The 18,314-nt window shown below is 38.6% G+C and overlaps 1 protein-coding gene across 1 annotated transcript in view; it reads right to left on the bottom strand.

Annotated features, from left to right (window-relative positions):
• prkcaa (protein kinase C, alpha, a) overlaps positions 1-18,314 on the bottom strand; it is a 193,874-nt gene that overhangs the window by 6,585 nt on the left and 168,975 nt on the right. The window contains exon 16 of the mRNA XM_053637310.1: positions 6,800-6,940. Within this exon, the coding sequence (XP_053493285.1) occupies positions 6,800-6,940 (141 nt within the window). The remainder of the gene's footprint in view (positions 1-6,799; positions 6,941-18,314) is intronic.

Genomic DNA, 18,314 nt, shown 5'->3' with positions numbered 1-18,314 from the left:
ACAGCATTTCAAGATATTACTTTTCACTCAAGTTTGTTTGTCAATAATATAATTTGTAATGAAAATTGTTGAAATAAAATAGAAGCTTTTTTTGGTTAGTGGTCTCAGACTTTTAGACCCTACTGTATTTAATTACTAAAAATATTACTCATGATCATTCGAGAAACCGAGAAAAAGATCAGTTGGGTCTGGATATCTGGAAATGCTCTGGTATTTATTAAGAGCAGCTTCCTTTAGCCTGATTTAGCCTTCTTCAGCTTGTCTAAATAGTCTAACGGTTTTCTCTAGCTGACTGACTCCGGGTCAATACTGTATAGAAAAAGCTTAATTGCTTTAACTGAAATGGAAAAGTGGCAGAACACTTCATCATTGCACCATCTCCCTGTGACTTTACATAATAAACATGTGCTGGGGTAGATCAGGTGAGGAAAAAGCAAGTAGGTAACACTAAATATATACGATACAATACAGTGGTATTTAACATACACACACTGAAGGCTATGAGCTATAAATGGAGACACTCACTCATTTGCATTCATTGACAGAATCCATAAAATACCAATTTTCACTCCACTAGCTTTTCTTTTTTGCATCAGGCCTGCATCAGACTCGTCAGCAGCCAATAATCTCGAGCTGTCAATTGTGCTTCCAACTAACTGACAAGAAACACTTAACTTGATGGATTACAGTCAGCTCCTTTCAAAAATGTGAACAAAAATAACCTAACAATTTTCTTAAGTAGACTAAATATCACATATAATGATTTTTCACTTGGCTGTGGTAGAAAAGTTGGAATATCTATAAAAACTGGGGGGAAAAAATTGTGGAATTTAAAAAATAAGTAAATGATGACATAGGGGCGTTAAGTATGTAACACTTCAACACTATATCAAGATATATCTAAACAAAGATGGATGCAGAGGACTTGTGCTCTTTTCGGGTCAAAAACGCCCATGTAATGATTTGTAACAATACGAAAAAATGCATTACTAAACGAATATCTTAGTAAACTTTACACTTTACACACAGACTATACTGTATGTTACTTTCTGGAGAGTGAATAAAGCAAAACCTACAAACAAAACTAAACAAGCAAACAAAAACAATGAATGAGCAAAGAAATAAATAATTCACAGAATATCATGAAAAGTTTTCCCCAAGAAATAGCTCAAATAAATAAAAAAAAAGGTTAATAAAACGTAAATAAAGAAAAGTAACTGTTTTGTTCTTAGTCTATTGCCAATACATTACATATAGAGCTACAGTCCCAATCTATTAGGCCTACAGGCAATGAAATCACTCCAACATTTCAAACAGACATGAAGATGTATGTAGTCTGGTGACTGTCGCAGAAAGCAAAGCTTTGCCCCAATTTCAACCCAGCTCTCTCTTTCTAAACCACATACATCCAGCTAACCACATCAAGGACACTCGAAACTACTTAGTATGATAAATGACTTCATCTGAGTCCATTTCTTAATCTGTACAAGATATTTCTTTGGCACTCTCTCATGTCTGGAAAAGCCACAAGAAAGCAATCCAAATTCATAACTGCTTCGCAAACCCCCGCGAGTGAAGAACCGACATTACTCAGATCTATCGGGACTTTAAGAATCTGCCATATTAACCCCATAGAGGAGTGTCCATTAAAGCATACAGAAAGACATCAAAGGTAAATGACTCCATTGGAAAGCCAATATTCGAGGAAACATACTGATACAAGTGCTGTAGCAGTAGCAGAGTGGTGTTAGGCTTTTGCCCAGTGACCTCAGACTAACAGAAGTTGATTGAAACTTATACAGAAGGACAACATTTTACAAATAAGTAAGCTAGCTGGGAACTGGAAAGCGTGAGGTTGTCAGATGACATGAGGATTGCATAACAGTTGGCTAGCAGCACCAATAAACCTAAGTAACATGGTCATCGCAGTTGAATGCTGCGCGATGCAGGCGAGTGCAGAACCATTTCAGAATAAATAATCCATCCATCCATCCATCTTCTACCGCTTACTCCTTCTTCAGGGTCGCGGGGGAACCTGGAGCCAATCCCAGGGAGCATGGGGCACAAGGCGGGGTACACCCTGGACAGGGTGCCAATCCATCACAGGGCACAATCACATACACACTCACACACCCATTCATACACTACGGACACTTTAGACATGCCAATCAGCCTACCATGCATGTCTTTGGACTGGGGGAGGAAACCGGAGTACCCGGAGGAAGGGAAGAACATGCAAACTCCGCACACACATGGCCCCGGCGGGAATGGAACCCCAGACCCTGGAGGTGTGAGGCGAACGTACTAACCACTAAGCCACCGTGCGCCCAGAATAAATAATATACCATCTAAATTAGGTTAAAACTTTTGCAAAGAGGCTTAAACCAATTGTAGCTAAGTACTCTTTTACTGCAAAACAACTTACATAGAACCCTTCAGTACATTTACGGCATTTAACCATATCAAGAGGAACTCACATTATTCACATTTACTGTATACAACCGAGTGTTAAGGGCCTTGCTCGAGGGCCCAGTGGGATTTGAACTCAAAACGCTCCAACTGGAAGTCCAATGCTGTAACCACTGAGCTACCACCTCCCAGCACCTGCAGAAGAACTACTGATGTTGCACAGACAATGATATTCTGGCTATTTACCGAGGATATAGAGCTTTTTGTTCCCACTGACAGAACACAACATGTTTAAGTTACTACCAAATCCACATGCTATAACACAAAATCATATAACAAAATAGTATGCCACCCACAAGTACTAAATACAAAGAAGCAGGCACAGTAACAAGCAGTTTGTATTATAGGTGTGCATTGGGACACGCTAGTTTAAATAACTCGTTTGATTATATTTTGAGAAACAGAACCAACTAGATTAGTCAGAAATTATTGTGCAAACAGTAATAACTGTGAGAGTGAGTGGGATGGGTCAGAATTCCTTCGGGAGCTCAGGAAGCTCAGTATCTCTCAAGCAATATGGAAAAGACTGTACGAGCCATCATAGAGATTGTGCTCACTGACTTCTTTACAGACTGGATCAGACTGTAATAGAGGTAAGACCAGATTGTAGCAAGTGGTACACTCAGCTAAGAAGGTCATCGGCTATGGACACACCAAAATCAAGGACCTGTACACCATCAGGACATAGAGGAGAGCTTAGGAAATTGCTGCTGGACCCAAACATCCAAGCAACAACCTCAGGTCCATCACCTCCCGAACCACACGTCACCAGCATAGCAATAGCAGCATAGCAATCTAGATACGTAACCGCTCCAGCCCGTTGCAATTCCAAAACCAATTCCTGTGAGCACAACTTACAGTAAAGTGATTCTTATTCTGAAAAAGAAACAGTCCCACTCACACCTCTAGTATGTATACTATACATGGTAAACAGAATGCCAATTACAGTATACATACTACTAAACTATGTACCATGGCAGTATTCATATATTACATGCAAACATACTAGTTAGTACAGTATTATGTGATTTTAACACAAACACACTTACACAATACTGTATGTCTATAAGAACATGTATAAATAAGTATAAACACACATGCCTGAAGACAGGAAATCGATAGACGCATACACAAATGTATTTTTTTTAATAAGTAATTTTTAGTTACAGTAAATAGTATTTACTTAAAATGAACTGAAGTAGTCTTCATTTAGACATTAGGGGAAGCAGTGAGGAGCTCAGACTATTTGAGAACTTTAAGAAAAGCCTCCCGGGTGAAATCAAACATACGTTTAAGAATTTGGACAGAAAATAAGTTTGATTTGTTTAACACTTTTTCGGTCACTGCGTAATTCCATTCCTAAACTTGTATATAGTGTGTGTGCCGCAAGTCTTGAGTTCCTGATAATCACCCAATTTATATTTATTATAAAGCCGAATAATAGAAATCAATTATTCATGCACTCTGCCAGCAAACGTCTGAGAAATAAAAAATAAAATGAGGTCGTATTGAGCCGAAATAGATTTGGGTTCGGGTCCAGCTCTATCTGCTTCAACACACACCTGAACCCACTCACCTTTATCCAGCGGAAGATACAGTATCTGTTACCCAGCATTCACACTAGAAAGTGACAGGAGGCCATTCATTTTCTAGTTTATACTAGTTTGCTTTGTTGCGCTCAACCCAAAATGAGCTTTGCTTGATTTTATGCACTCCGTGAAGGATCTAAATGTTTGGCATCAATAAATTCCTCCAGTCAGTTTTATGGCACAGGTTGTCTCGTGTCCCCAGTTTGTACCCGCACAACTTGTAGCACATATTTGCAGACTGTAGTGTTGAACTTGAGGATGAGAGCCACTGGGCTTACCTCGGTAAAGTTTTCAATATGCCGAAGTAAGTAAAGACTCGTATAAAATAAGGTCTCTCATTTACCTCAGCTGCAAAGCATGAACTTCATATAATTTTACAAAGCATGATGAGGTAACTGTAGCTAATATCATAACATTAACTGCTAACATTTAACTATGTTAGCCTGTTTTCTTTGCTAATATCCAGTTAGACTAGCATTGTTTCTTACATAATTAGTTAAATTCTAGCTAACGGTAAATATCGGTTATTTGCATGATATTTTATTTGTGATTAATCCACTATCAAACTACATAGGATTAGTCATGAATATGACCAGCAAATTTACAAAGACTGAGTGATGTTTTCAAGTGCAAAATGGTGTGCTTGCTTTAAAAGGAACATCTTTGACAGTAACAACTTTAGGTAAGTAATAAAAGTTAGATTTCCCAAGAAAACATGACAAACGAAATTTAATTCACCTTTTACTTTCACCTGAGCACACTTTGGATATGGCCGGATATTTCCATTGAATTGAGTAAGATTTTACATTACATTTACATTTATTCACTTAGCAGACGCTTTTATCCAAAGAGACTTACAAATGAGAAAAATACAAGCAAAGCGATATACCAATTCTGACACGACACATATATTTTGACACATGATCTATATTTTAGGTGAGAACAGGGATTTAGACTCACTGCAGAACTGAGAGCTATGGAGTAAGAGATACACCATGTTTAAAAACGGTGTAAAATGCAGCTATAACTATGATTACTCCTAAGGAGGTGCCAGACTTGTGGAGGTTCACAATTTTTTTTTTAACTTACTGTAGATTTTCCCATCGTCTAAAGAGCAAAAAGGCACTGAATCTAAAGGTGGGGGGGTTAATATTTCTGGAAGGCACTGTATATGCAAAGTAGAGTCACGTAGGTTTGTGACTAGGCAGAGGTTCAGGTGCTAGCATCAGCACAATGTTGTTGGAAATGAGGAAATAGAGGAAGTAGAGATGTAACGGTATGAAAATTTCCTACCACGATTATCGTGACCAAAACTATCACCGTTATCAGTATTATCATGGTATTGTGCTGAAAATGTACAAAAAGTACCGATACACACGCTGAAATCATTTAAACAGGTGTTATATTTGACTATAAAGCTAGGCTTGCTGCGATCATTTAGTTCAGTTGGAGAACATGGCGGAAGGAAGTGACGGCGCTTGGGAGAATTTCCAACCTTCCAAGAGGACCGAATCTGAAGTGCGGTTATAGTTTGGATTTTATAAAAATGCTGAGGGGAAACTTAATAGAAGATGGTAACCCTGTCTGCAGAGCTTGCTAGAAGAAAGTTGCTTTGGCGCTTCTCCCTCTTTTCCCCCCTCGCTTTTAAATGGCTTATGAACGCCCGTGCGCTTTTTCCACTTTCGCATTCGACTTAGCGGCACTTGCTTGAATGGTGGGTTCATTATTATTCTTAATGAAAAACACAACAACAAAACAGTACAATGACAGACTCGCTTATATTAAACCAAATCTTCCGCCATCTCGCCTCATTTTCGTCACGTGATAAATGAAATCTGACTCCTGCTGATCTGTGCTGCGACGCCGACTCGTTCGGCTCATGCCGAATTGAGCGGACGAGTTCGGTTTTTAATTGTAGTGTTTTTTCACGCTCAAAAAACAACGCTGCATGCTGTGCCTGCATCAGACTCATGCTGGGTGTGTGTGGACAGCTTTTATCGTGAGTTTTATCAATAGCGATAATCGTACACGGTTTTAATGATAATTAAATGTAACATGGTAATACTAACCGTCAGGGAATTTTATCGTGAAACCGGTAACCGTTTCATCCCTACCGCTAAGCACGACTATATTACGGCAGACGTCTGGAAATGATGACGATGACGTCTGTGTGCATCTTCTGGGTCGCTCAGTGTAAAGAAAAAAAAAACATGTATGCTATACTCCAGGTGATAGTCGTGCTGATGTTCCAGACTAAAGCGAGTCCTGTACTGTGGCTTTATGGGAAATCAGGTCACAAAGACCCACAACTCAAACCTGACCTCATTTTGGCATGGCTGGCTTTTTCTTCGATTGCTGCATTTGTCACTGAGACAGATGCTTATGGGCCGAGAAACACTGACCACATACCCATGACAGACTGCTGCCAGTAGCGTACACACACACACAGATTTTTTTTTTTTAAACATTTTAAACATTTTACTCTGTCGTTATATTACATATATTAAATAATTACTTTTTTTGCTAACATGATAAAAAAAATAATAAAACACAATTGGACATGCGGGTATAGTTAAATAAACTACAACAATGTGTAAGACCACTGCATTTTCCTAACACTAATTAATGCTAGTTCAATTATTACTTAGCCTACACTAGTTCCGACAGTAAAAAAAAGTTGTGCCTCAGTGCATGTGCACATCTTCTACATGTGTACTCATGTGTGTGTTTGTTCCACTCACCACTTTAGGCTTGAACGGAGGCTGGATCTCTCTGTTCTCCAGTCTTTCCCAGTCGATGCGGCGGAAGAATGCATGCTCGCGCACGTCCCGCTCACCTTCTGAACCGCAGCCTAGGCGCTTGGAAGGGTGCTTTGTCATCAGCTGGGATACAGGACAGGACAATCATCATCATCTTATATATATATATATATATATATATATATATATATATATATATATATATATATATAGTGTACTCTACTGCTAAAGCACATAAGCACTGAAAAAAACTGGGCTTCAGGAAAAAGAAGTGATTTTTCATTACGAGATTATAACAACAAATAGAATTGTACAGAACATAACTTCATTCAACTCCTGAACCAGAAGAACTGTGGAACTTTCTGGAAAGCTTTTTATCCTCTGTCTAATTTGACTTTGTAAGCAACACGCAGCAAAAAAAAAAGAAACATCCCTTTTTCAGGGGACTGTGTTTTAAAGGAAATTTTGTAAAATCCAAATAAGCTTTACAGATCTTTATTGGAAAGGGTTTAAACAAAGTTTTCATGCTTGTTCAATGAACCACAAACAATTATTGCATATTCACCTGTGGAACAGTCCTTAAGACACTTAAGACACGAACAGTTTACAGGCGGTAGGCAATCGATGTCACAGTTACAATAACGTAGGACACTAAAGAGACCTTTCTACTGACTCTGAAAAACACCAGAAGAAAGATGTCTAGGGTTCCTGCTCACCTGCGTGAACATGCCACAGACCTGCTGCAGGGAGGCTTGAGGACTGCAGATGTGTCCAGAGGAATAAACTGTAATGTCTGTAACGTAAGACGCCTAAGACTGTGCTACTGGCGGACAGGAAGGACAGCGGATTGTCCTTGCAGTGGAAAATTACATGTAACCATGTGATCAAGCATTTGCAAGTGCCTTGGTGAAAGAGTGGAGGAACATCTCACAGCAAGAACTGACAAATCTGGTGCAGTCCATGAGGATGAGATGTACTTAGAGCAGCTGCTGGCCACCACTTACTGACTGTTACTTTTAATATTGACCCCGCCCCTTTGTTCAGGGACTCATTATTCCATTTCTGTTCATCAAAATGTCTGTGAAACTTGTTCAGTTTATGTCTCAGTTGTTGACTCTTTTTATGTTAATACAAATATTTACACATGTTAAGAAATTTGCTGGAAATCAAAGCAGTTGAAGGTGAGAAGATGTTTTTTTTTTTTCCTTCAGTTTTCATATAAGTGTCTTTCCAAAACCAGGAAACTGTTGTTTGTAGTTGACAACCATCACTACATAATAATATTTTATTACATTTACTTAGTTTTTGGGTTTGTTATATTCCAAAAATTTGATAGACACGCTACTGGAATCTACTATAAAGCTGCTACTGGGAGTCAAAATGGGTTCCTTTAAGTGACAATTCATTATAATGACTTTCTGATTTTCAGGGAAGTTTTTCTAGAACGATCATTTAAGAACAAGAAACACACACAATGGGCCTCATTTATCAAGCTGGCTATGAATGGATTATTTTAGAAGTTGATTGTACATGCATTTAGGCAAGAAATTTGGTATGCATGAAAATCCCATAATTTCAGAAAAAAAACTTTACGCGTAAGAAGATTCAATTCAATCCTCAATTGATCATATCATATACTGTAAATCAGAAAAAGTTGCTTGACTTTTATAGCTTGTGTGTTTATTTTATAGCGTGTGTACTTTTATAGCTTGTGTATTTTATAGCTTGGAATATGCCTGTTTAATCGGAAATTTGTTGCATGTAAAAACTTAATTCAGAAAATACACACAACAACCATGTACACAGGAATACTCTGATTAATGTACACATATGAACATCGTATCGGAATATGGTCACAACCCGAAAGGAGACCTTAAACGGAATTGGATGCACATGTAAACATAGTCACTGATAAACAAGGCCCAATGAATGTTAATGTTAATTTTTTTTTCCAATAAATAAATGATTACTTTTTTGGAGAACCCAGCAGAGAAATATTGCCTTGTGCAAATTATGTGGTCTGCGTGGAATATATGGAGCAGTGGCTCTATAATTCAAATAGAAATGCATGCACGCCACTATTAACTTGTTTCCCCACACAAAGACTGAAAAAACTAACAAAAATGCAGCTCGCGTGTCCAATGCCTGTATATTTTGGGAAAGTTTCAAGTCTTTTTGTGCAGTTTTTGAAATGTAGTTGGATGGGAATTTTGGTGAAACCTGGCAACCCTTCCCAAGAGCTTTGTTTTCAAGCTATGCATGAAAGTAAAAATCTTGCGCACATGCACCTTTTTTGTTTCGTCCTATGGGACCCCAGTTCCGCCTATCTGTAGCTGTATTTGTAGTCGTTAAGAACACACATTCCATCGGAATAATGCATTCATATTCAGTTACATCCCTACTCTGTATATACTGATGTCTGTACAGACATCCCTATGGGTCCATATCAGTTTCTACTAATACATTTTATTTGGCATAGAGAGGCATAGATAGATAGAAAGATAGATAGATAGAGAGAGAGAGAGAGAGAGAGAGAGAGAGAGAGAGAGACGGAGACAGTGAGAGAGACAGGGAGAGAGAGAGAGACAGAGAGAGAGACAGTGAGAGAGACAGGGAGAGCGAGAGAGAGAGAGAGACAGAGACAGAGAGAGAGAGACACAGAGAGAGACAGAGAGAGAGAGAGAGAGACAGGGAGAGCGAGAGAGAGAGAGAGAGAGAGAGAGAGAGACAGAGACAGAGAGAGAGAGAGACAGAGAGAGAGAGACAGAGAGAGACGGAGACAGTGAGAGACGGAGACAGTGAGAGAGACAGGGAGAGCGACAGAGAGAGAGAGAGACAGAGAGAGCAAGAGAGAGGGAGAGAGAGAGACAGAGAGAGAGAGAGAGAGAGAGACGGAGACAGTGAGAGAGACAGGGAGAGCGAGCGAGAGAGAGAGAGAGACAGAGAGAGAGAGAGACGGAGACAGTGAGAGAGACAGGGAGAGCGAGAGAGAGGGACAGAGAGAGAGAGAGACAGAGAGAGACGGAGACAGTGAGAGAGACAGGGAGAGCGAGAGAGAGAGAGAGACAGAGAGAGAGAGAGCAAGAGAGAGAGAGAGACAGGGAGAGCGAGAAAGAGAGAGAGAGAGAGACAGAGAGAGACAGAGACAGTGAGAGAGACAGAGAGAGAGAGAGAGAGAGAGAGAGAGAGAGAGACGGAGACAGTGAGAGAGACAGGGAGAGCGAGAGAGACAGAGAGAGAGAGAGATGGAGACAGTGAGAGAGACAGAGAGAGAGGCATATTGCCGAAGGAAACATATTTAATAAGGTTTCGCTGATAATAAAAATTGATGTCTCAGCTCAGATATCAGATACCATTACATGTCATGCAATTTTTTCACACAAATTTTTCAGGTTTTCTTTTAGATAGTTTTGTGCATAATCTGTATGTGTCTATGCATAGAATGAGATATATCAAGTTCATGAGTGTAGATATATGTAGAGTGTAGAGTGCATATATTTACGTACACTCCCGATCATACATATGCTGGAACCCCTAGTGGTAGAAGAGTGTAATCGTGGGGTAAACAGATAATGAGGAAAATCGTAGGAAATAATAAGCATAATGAGGAAAATCGTAAACAGAAAAATCTTCAAGTCTTCAAAAACAAATCTACAGATTGAATGGGATGATGCCTTGCTTTAAGATTTTACCCACACAGCTTTGCTCATCGGTCGAGTTTGTTTGCCCAGTGCAATTTTTGTTGATCTCTAGTAAATGTTTTGGGTTTTTTTTTTCCCATGGCCCCATTTCAATGAGAAATTGGAGACAGGTCCGACACTTCCCAACGAACTATGAGCCAAATTTTCAAATATAGCCGTGGAAATGACAATATTGACAGATTTTCACACAGTCGCTGGTTTTCTAAATGTAATTGGGGCAATACAATGCACCCACTAGTAGCGATAAAATCTAAAATATATATTTTGTATTTATTTCGAAAGTACAAAATAAACCACTTCTGTTTTCCATACTTCGTGCAACGGTATCTCTAATTTATTGGCAGTGAAGTTCATCTTCTTGGACATTTGCAACAAGCAGCACCGCAAGCGAGCTTTCTAAAAGGAAGTTGTTTACCATATATGGGAATTTGTGGGCGTTGTTCTTTATGCAAACAAGCATGGCCATGCACGATTTACAATGTATTGGGATTATCAATGTGTATTATGTACAGTTTGATCTGGGTTTAAGACAAGCGCATCATGTGATAAGACCCCAGAGTACCTATTTAAGGCGTTAAATACGTTTACACCGAATCAGACATAAGTTATTCCAATGCGTGAAGATGTGTGTATATTTAGAACTACTCCTGACCATCCTTTCTGCTCGAGGTTTTTGTTTTTGTTGTTATGATTATAATTTTTATTTCAGATAATTACAATAGATTTCAAAGTTAGAATAACAGCAAAAATACAACAACAACAACAAAAAATTAAAATATATAAATAATACTTCAAGAACAATTAAAAGGAACAGACAAATAAACCATGGCGGCGAATTATCATATAGAGTGATAAATCTTCAATTGAAAAGAATTATTTTAAAGCTTGGGCTAGTGCTCGAGGGTTTATAGCCACAGGCATATTTAAGACAGGTCTGACATTTCCCAACCAGGTAGGAGCTGAATAACACATGAAACATCTTACATGCATTTATATAGCTCACAGCGCAACCGATCTTTACACCTTCACAGGTTTTCCAAATGTAACTGGAATAATAGATTGCCATAAAATCACCCTTTTAAGTCAAAGATGTTCTGAGGTGATTTGAGGGCTTTTCTTTACACGCGTGGCCGTGAAAGAGCTCGGCAATTTAAAATGAGTGGATTTATCAACGTCTGCTGCGTACCCGCACACCCGTTTCCAGTGCGTACTCGCCCTTCTAATGCACAGAATTCCCAGGATGGAAAAAAAAGTTCAACAGAACTCACACCACAATATGAAACCATAAAAAATACCTCCTGAGATTAAATTACTGTGCTGTGCCACTCAGCATATTGCCGTGTGGTTTCTGAGTGACGGGAGCTCTTAGAGGGTATTGAGTTCATCGTCTACATTCACAAACACACACAAATCGCTATAGGGACTGAGAGAGTATGTGTAATGTCTTTTTTTATCATAAAGCAGCGGTGCTTGCATTATTTTGAGAGGAGCGCAATTTCTACCATTGTGAGGGAGCAAAACCTTACCGACTGAGAGAACAGAGAGACACAGAGAAGTGCGTGAGGTATACCGAAAAACCTCTCAAGTCACATATAACGTATGTTCGTATTTAATATACGTTTATGTACCACAGTGTTGTTGAAGTCTCGATTCTGATTGGTCAGATGCAGTCGTTCAGTAGTAAGGCGAATCACAGGTTTATATTAATGCATGTGTTCTAATACATTATTGTTTCTATAATAGAAACTAACACAGGGATGTGTATGGCAGACGCTGTACAGAAACAGATTTATGAATAATAACAGTGCATAACAATTGAGGTGATGTTTATTTAACATTTTTGGAAGGAGTCTCCAGTGTCAGTGCTTTGGAACAGTCAGAAGTAAAGCTCTAACTTCTACGTTTTCAACATGGGAAAGGCTGCAAGTATCATGGTAGAGCAGAATACGATGCGGAATTACATTACCCATTTATCCCAGCACATCACATGACTAAGTCACATGCGTCACTGATCACCCGCACCTATTTCCCGTTTCACCTAATTAGTGTCACTGTTCTGGGCTGCGCTCAAAATTGCATACTGTGACAGTACATACTGCATTCGATTCAGTACCTACTACTTGACAAATGATACAGTACGTACCGCTCAGAATAAATGTGTAGCATGAATACAATCTGGATGTACTACATCTGCCAGGTTGGCGTTGTCACGTGACCTACGACTTAAAAGGCCGACGCGCTGCCATCCGGCGTTTTTTATTCAGACAGCTCTTCTGCACTGTTGCCTTATGGGATAGTGCAGGGTGCGTTGCATCCATAGTGTAGAATCTCTGCGGAAGCAGTAGGTCATCCAGGTATTTCTCGCTTATTGGTTTATGAATACTGAGAATTCGGACATAGTACTCCTTTGGCGTACTGCTTTGCGCCTACTGTATAGTAAGGTAGTAGGGATATTCGGATGCAGCCCTGGAGTTTGTGTGTCTCATTTGCTGCATCCCAATTCGCCTACTTGTACTATGCACTAAAAGTATGTACTCCTTGTGAAGAAAAAGTACATACTTTTGACTAGTGGTACATACTAACATGTCACGTAACGGAAGAGAACGCTGTTACCTAGTTACGCACACTGCCACCATAAACAAACTCGCGTCACGTTTCAGCTTTTCTTCATTAATTATTCCTTACATAATTTATATTATATAACTTGATTTATCATTCCCTTGATTTATTTTTCCACACCTATTTAAAATGGTACTCTTTTTACACAACATCCAAGCATTAATCTTATGAGCAATAAAAAACTTTGGTTAGCATTAAAGTTCTTACACTTAAATACTGAAGATGCATCAAGGACGTTAAACCCGTCCGTCACGTTTGCAGGTTGACTTTGGCGAAGCAAACGGCAAGATTAGCTGAAAAAGTGTCCATGGATCCACACTTCAAAAATCTACCGGAAATAGTAGACCATCCGGGTACCTTTGGGATACTCATTTGAACATATTGCGATTTGGGACACATTAATTTTAATCTCGGATACTATTTAGGAAAGATATTAAGCGAATTGGGACGCAGCAATTGTCTAGCTTTTGTTTACTGTAACCATTACTTAGCCTATGTTGTTCTCATATTCTTGCCATGTGTATCTAGGTGTTTTGTTTTGCTTTGTTTCATGTTCATAGTCTTTGTCTAATCTGCACTTGCATCCGCCTTCCCAACCCAATCCCGACATCAAGATGGACGTTCATGGACGTTACAGAACATTCAATGTAACTACAAACTGATAACACAATACGATGTGTTGATCTTTAATTAATTTAAAATTGTAATCGTTGGCAAGTCACCATGGTATAAGAGGAATAAGAGGACTAAAACACTTAACACAGTAACTCCACTTCACACCGCCCTGTCGTTATTTACTTTCCTACAACAGCACACCCCATCATGAATTATTCTTTACATATACTGACCTAGTAACAAACTAACTGGCAACTAGCTGTAAGAGCAGAGTAATAGTTAAATATCTACAGCACGCTCTCTCTCTCTCTCTCTCTCTCTCTCTCTCTCTCTCTTTTCCCCCACTGATAGCACCAAGCTTAGATAATTCACAGTTATTTTCTCAGCCTGCATGGAGTCTCGTGTTTAAAAGCCGAGCTGAAAATGGAGTTCTCCAGCTGAGCACCCACAGACACTCACAATGCCTTAATCAGGCATCATTCAGAGCATTACATGCAGGATAACACCCGGATTACAGTATAACAAAGTGAGAACAGATATTAATAAATGGAACATATGATTAAATGATTATTCATAGTAATACAACACTGTTGAATTGTCAAATCTGATTAGGTGTTGCTTTATTTTCTATAACAGCAACTCTGACAGCTGTGGAGACTGCAGGCCAAATCACATGTTTTAATGGACTCGTTCTAATATGTTACGGTTTCTATAGTAACAGCTAATTCACAGAGACTTGTACGGTGGGCGCTCCACTTAATCTAAGCCAAATAATATTTTGTGCTCTTGTTTTATTTACTTTATTATAATTTTTTATTTGATTTTATTTTTTTGAGGGGTTTGGGGGCGGGGGAGGGGTGTAGTAGCTGTTGTATGATAGGAAAGATGAGAAGGTTGGCATCACGTGCTTCCTCTGAGACATGCTGCATTACAATGCAGTGTAACACTCTGTTAAAGTGCTATCTACTCTCTTCAGCATACACCAGCTCAGACTCCAACGATTGGCTAGTGTCTCACTGACTGACAGTTTATAGTAAATAATTTATACATGACAGAAGCTAATCATCAGTATAAGGTGACAGGAGCTTTAAGAAATGTGAAATGCATTAAACGGCTGATCAGGCCATTTGATACAAGTTACAAAACAGCCTAAATTCAAATAAAACTTTAATACTGCTTATATCCTTCTTGGAATCAAACATAGAATTAAATAACGACTATTTTAAAAAAACAAAAACAAAAAAACAATCTGTTTCTCAAATGTAATAAAAATGTATTTGTGTTATTTATCTACTGTATGTTCAGAGCTTAATTTTGGGCAGTGTATTACAGATGTGGAAAACACTGCTAATAAATGAAAAGCACTTCTCAGTCACACACAAAGACATGATGGATCTAAAGTTGTGTCCTAGTGTTCAAACTCCAAGTTTGACTGTTTGTGCTGAGTTCTTAAACGAAGCCCTTAAAGCTGTTCTCTGATATGTGTTTGGACTGCCTCATTTGTAAGTCATTTTGGATAAAAGTGCCTGCCAAATGAATAGATAAATGCCTCGCTTGCTTTTAAAATCCTTCCATTTTTGTCCAAGCAAAATAATGAAGTGAGTACCAGGCATGAGCTCCAGGTAATAATTTATCTGGACAAACCCAAATATGCTATTAGAGCTGCATAGTCAAGTCCAATAATGGCTCTGAAACAAATTCTTATAAAAGAAGTGCTATGAGTGGGCACTTAATTAGATTGAGATGGGTACTGGAACCTAACCCAATTTCACAAGGTTGGGTTGGACTCTAGTTCTCAAATAAATGTCAAGCTTGGGTTCTGAATTCGCAGCTGAATTTCCCATAGACTGGCAGCTTTTGGCCTAAAGGCCCTTTAGTACCTTGTTCTTCTTATACCTATATATATATATATATATATATATATATATATATATAGTTATGTTTAATGTTGTGAATTGTCTGTGAAACAAGTTATTTCCTGGTATCACTTATGTTATAGCAGATATAAACAGTAGTTCCCTCTCCAGCATCTCTTTTTTCTCTCTTGAAGTTAAAAATGCTGCTTGTCATGTTACAGAGTAACCGCAAAGCCCTCCGTCCTCGAGGAACAGCTTTACTTTTGACTATGACTACATGCTGACACTGGAGACTCCTTCCAAAACAGATAAATAAATGTCTCCCCACAGAAAAATTCAACACTGAATTCAGTGTCTAACGTTTTTAATCTGTTTACGTGGGGCATCTAGTATACAAGCTCCGGTGCGAGTTGTTTCTATAGACATTCATTTTGCCATTAATTTCTTGAAAGTGAAAAATTTAACTTTGGATAACCTTTGTAGACGTGAGTAATACTAATTGTGAGATTATTAGAGAGTCTGGTTTTTATTCAGTCTTTCTTTGTTGGTGGTCTGGCTCAGGTTGTGTTTTCACAAAATGTTTTTGGGACTGCACTCTCAGAAATCAAGGTTAAACTTAGAACTCCAGAAAGTTTCTTCAGTTTGTGCTTCTGGGAAAACTCTACAGCAGAAGATGTTCCTTTCAAGTAGAACCTGTTGAAACGCACTGTACCTTTATTTATCCAAAGAACCTTGGTACCCTAGAGTCTATATCTTCTGTACCTTTAGAGAGTACGTAGATGATAAAGTGTGGCTTTAAAACTTTTAAAGATATTTACGATGCATTTCTAGACACAAGTGTCGGAAAGGAAAACCCTCTGGGGAACACTGGGACAAATGAAAGAATTCTAATTGTGTTCATGTGTTCAGATGGTTCAGGTGCCACATGGAAATATGTTCTTAAACAATAGTTGAGTTGAAACTTTCAGGCTTGATTTAAGAGTTTAGTTTGAATATACACTAAGTTACGAATTTAGTACTTACTACCCTGGCTAAATTATTAGTTACTAGCTAACTCGCACACACACAAGACGGTAAGTCTTATATCTTTGAAGTCAGCCCATCCTATGTTTTTTGTTAACCCCACACCCGTCCGTTAGAGCCTCTGGTAGACCCACATCTCTGTGAACAGCCTGTATGAACTTTTTTAAGTGGTTTTGAAAAAATGTACCATTCTGATAGACATGACTCAACATCACTATGAATCCACATCTGTAGCAAAATCAGTGACGCGAGTTCTTCTGCACTTTCTCCAACGGCTCACACGAAGCCGTGTTTTTCTGGGTCAGGCTTCTGACAGCCACTATGTATCCATTAATGGAGCTGGACTCAGAAGAGTCATACAGCATGAGCACACACGCTCACATGCTCAGGCTTAATAAATCCAAATGAATGAATACAGATGGACCTTATGACATCTCGGTAAGTAGAGTGTGACAGAGTGAAAGAGAAAGAAGAAAAAGGAGAAGACAGAGGGGAATATCAAAAAGTACAAACAAAAAAAGTCAAAAAAGAGAGTTCTCTCTCTCTCTTACTCTCTCTGTCTCTCTCTCTGACTGTAATTTTACTGTACATGAACCATCAGATAAGTAAGGAATAAAAAAAACGACAGGGGCACGCTGCTATAGAAAATTAATCAATGAGGGGGTGGTGTGAAGCGGAGTTATTGTTACCACCCCAAAATTTTCTTTTCCAATAACAGCATGTCCTGAAGCAGTTTAATCTTATACCACTTTTTCAAGTATTAAATAACATGTCGTACACTTTACATCAACAAAATAAATGAGCTCTGTGTTATCACTTATGCTACAACAGCTATAAACAGTCATTCCCTTACCATCGTTCTCTCGCTTAAATTATATAAGTCAAAAAAAAAATTATATTAGAAACTGCAGAACAAAAGCCCTCTGTCCCGAAGACTTTCCTGAAAGCTTTACCATATCAGCTCATGTAAATTATTGTTTGTTCTTGTGTAGTGTTTCCCGCAGGATTTTGAGTGGGTGGACCTCTGACTCTCTAGGGGGTCCGCGGGCATGCTTATGGCGGTAAAGCCGTGCCAAAAGTTCGAGCATGTTACTGACTCTCTTGCGCATGGACACTCTTCATGTATCATTAATTTTTTTATTTATTGATAGTTTTCGATCGATACCCTTACAACATACTACATTATGTACTGTAATATAATACATGTAATTACAGGGTATCTTTACCAGTATCTATAACAGTAGTGTTCTACCATTTTATTAGCTAGCCTTTGCATTCTTGGGATGTTAACAGATAGAGATCCATCCATTTGATATCATCATCGCAATAATCATTAATGCATTAAGACTCTTCATAATGAATTATTGGCTTAGTAACAGAAGGTTCTGACTATTGTTGTGACTTGAAGCCACTGACTCCAATGTTGCTCCCAGGGGATGAAATACTAATTTTAGTGAAAGATTTAGTTATAAGTCATATTGTTATCTTGTAAATAAGGTTTGTCGATTGTGTTTAATTATTATGCTTAAGTGTCCTACACCTCACTCACAACTGTACTTTTAATCAGATAAGCTGTGCTTAAACTATACTATCCATTGCAAACGTCAGTGATGGTTGTTTTTAGGTCACTGCTGGCTTGCAGTGTTGGATGAATGGATCGCTATCTATCTACCTCAAGATGCT

This window comes from Ictalurus furcatus, chromosome 12 (genome assembly GCF_023375685.1).
Source record: "Ictalurus furcatus strain D&B chromosome 12, Billie_1.0, whole genome shotgun sequence".
NCBI classification, from domain to species: Eukaryota; Metazoa; Chordata; class Actinopteri; order Siluriformes; family Ictaluridae; genus Ictalurus; species Ictalurus furcatus.
Note: the sequence above shows the minus strand (reverse complement) of the source record. Positions and strands in the feature narration are given on the sequence as shown.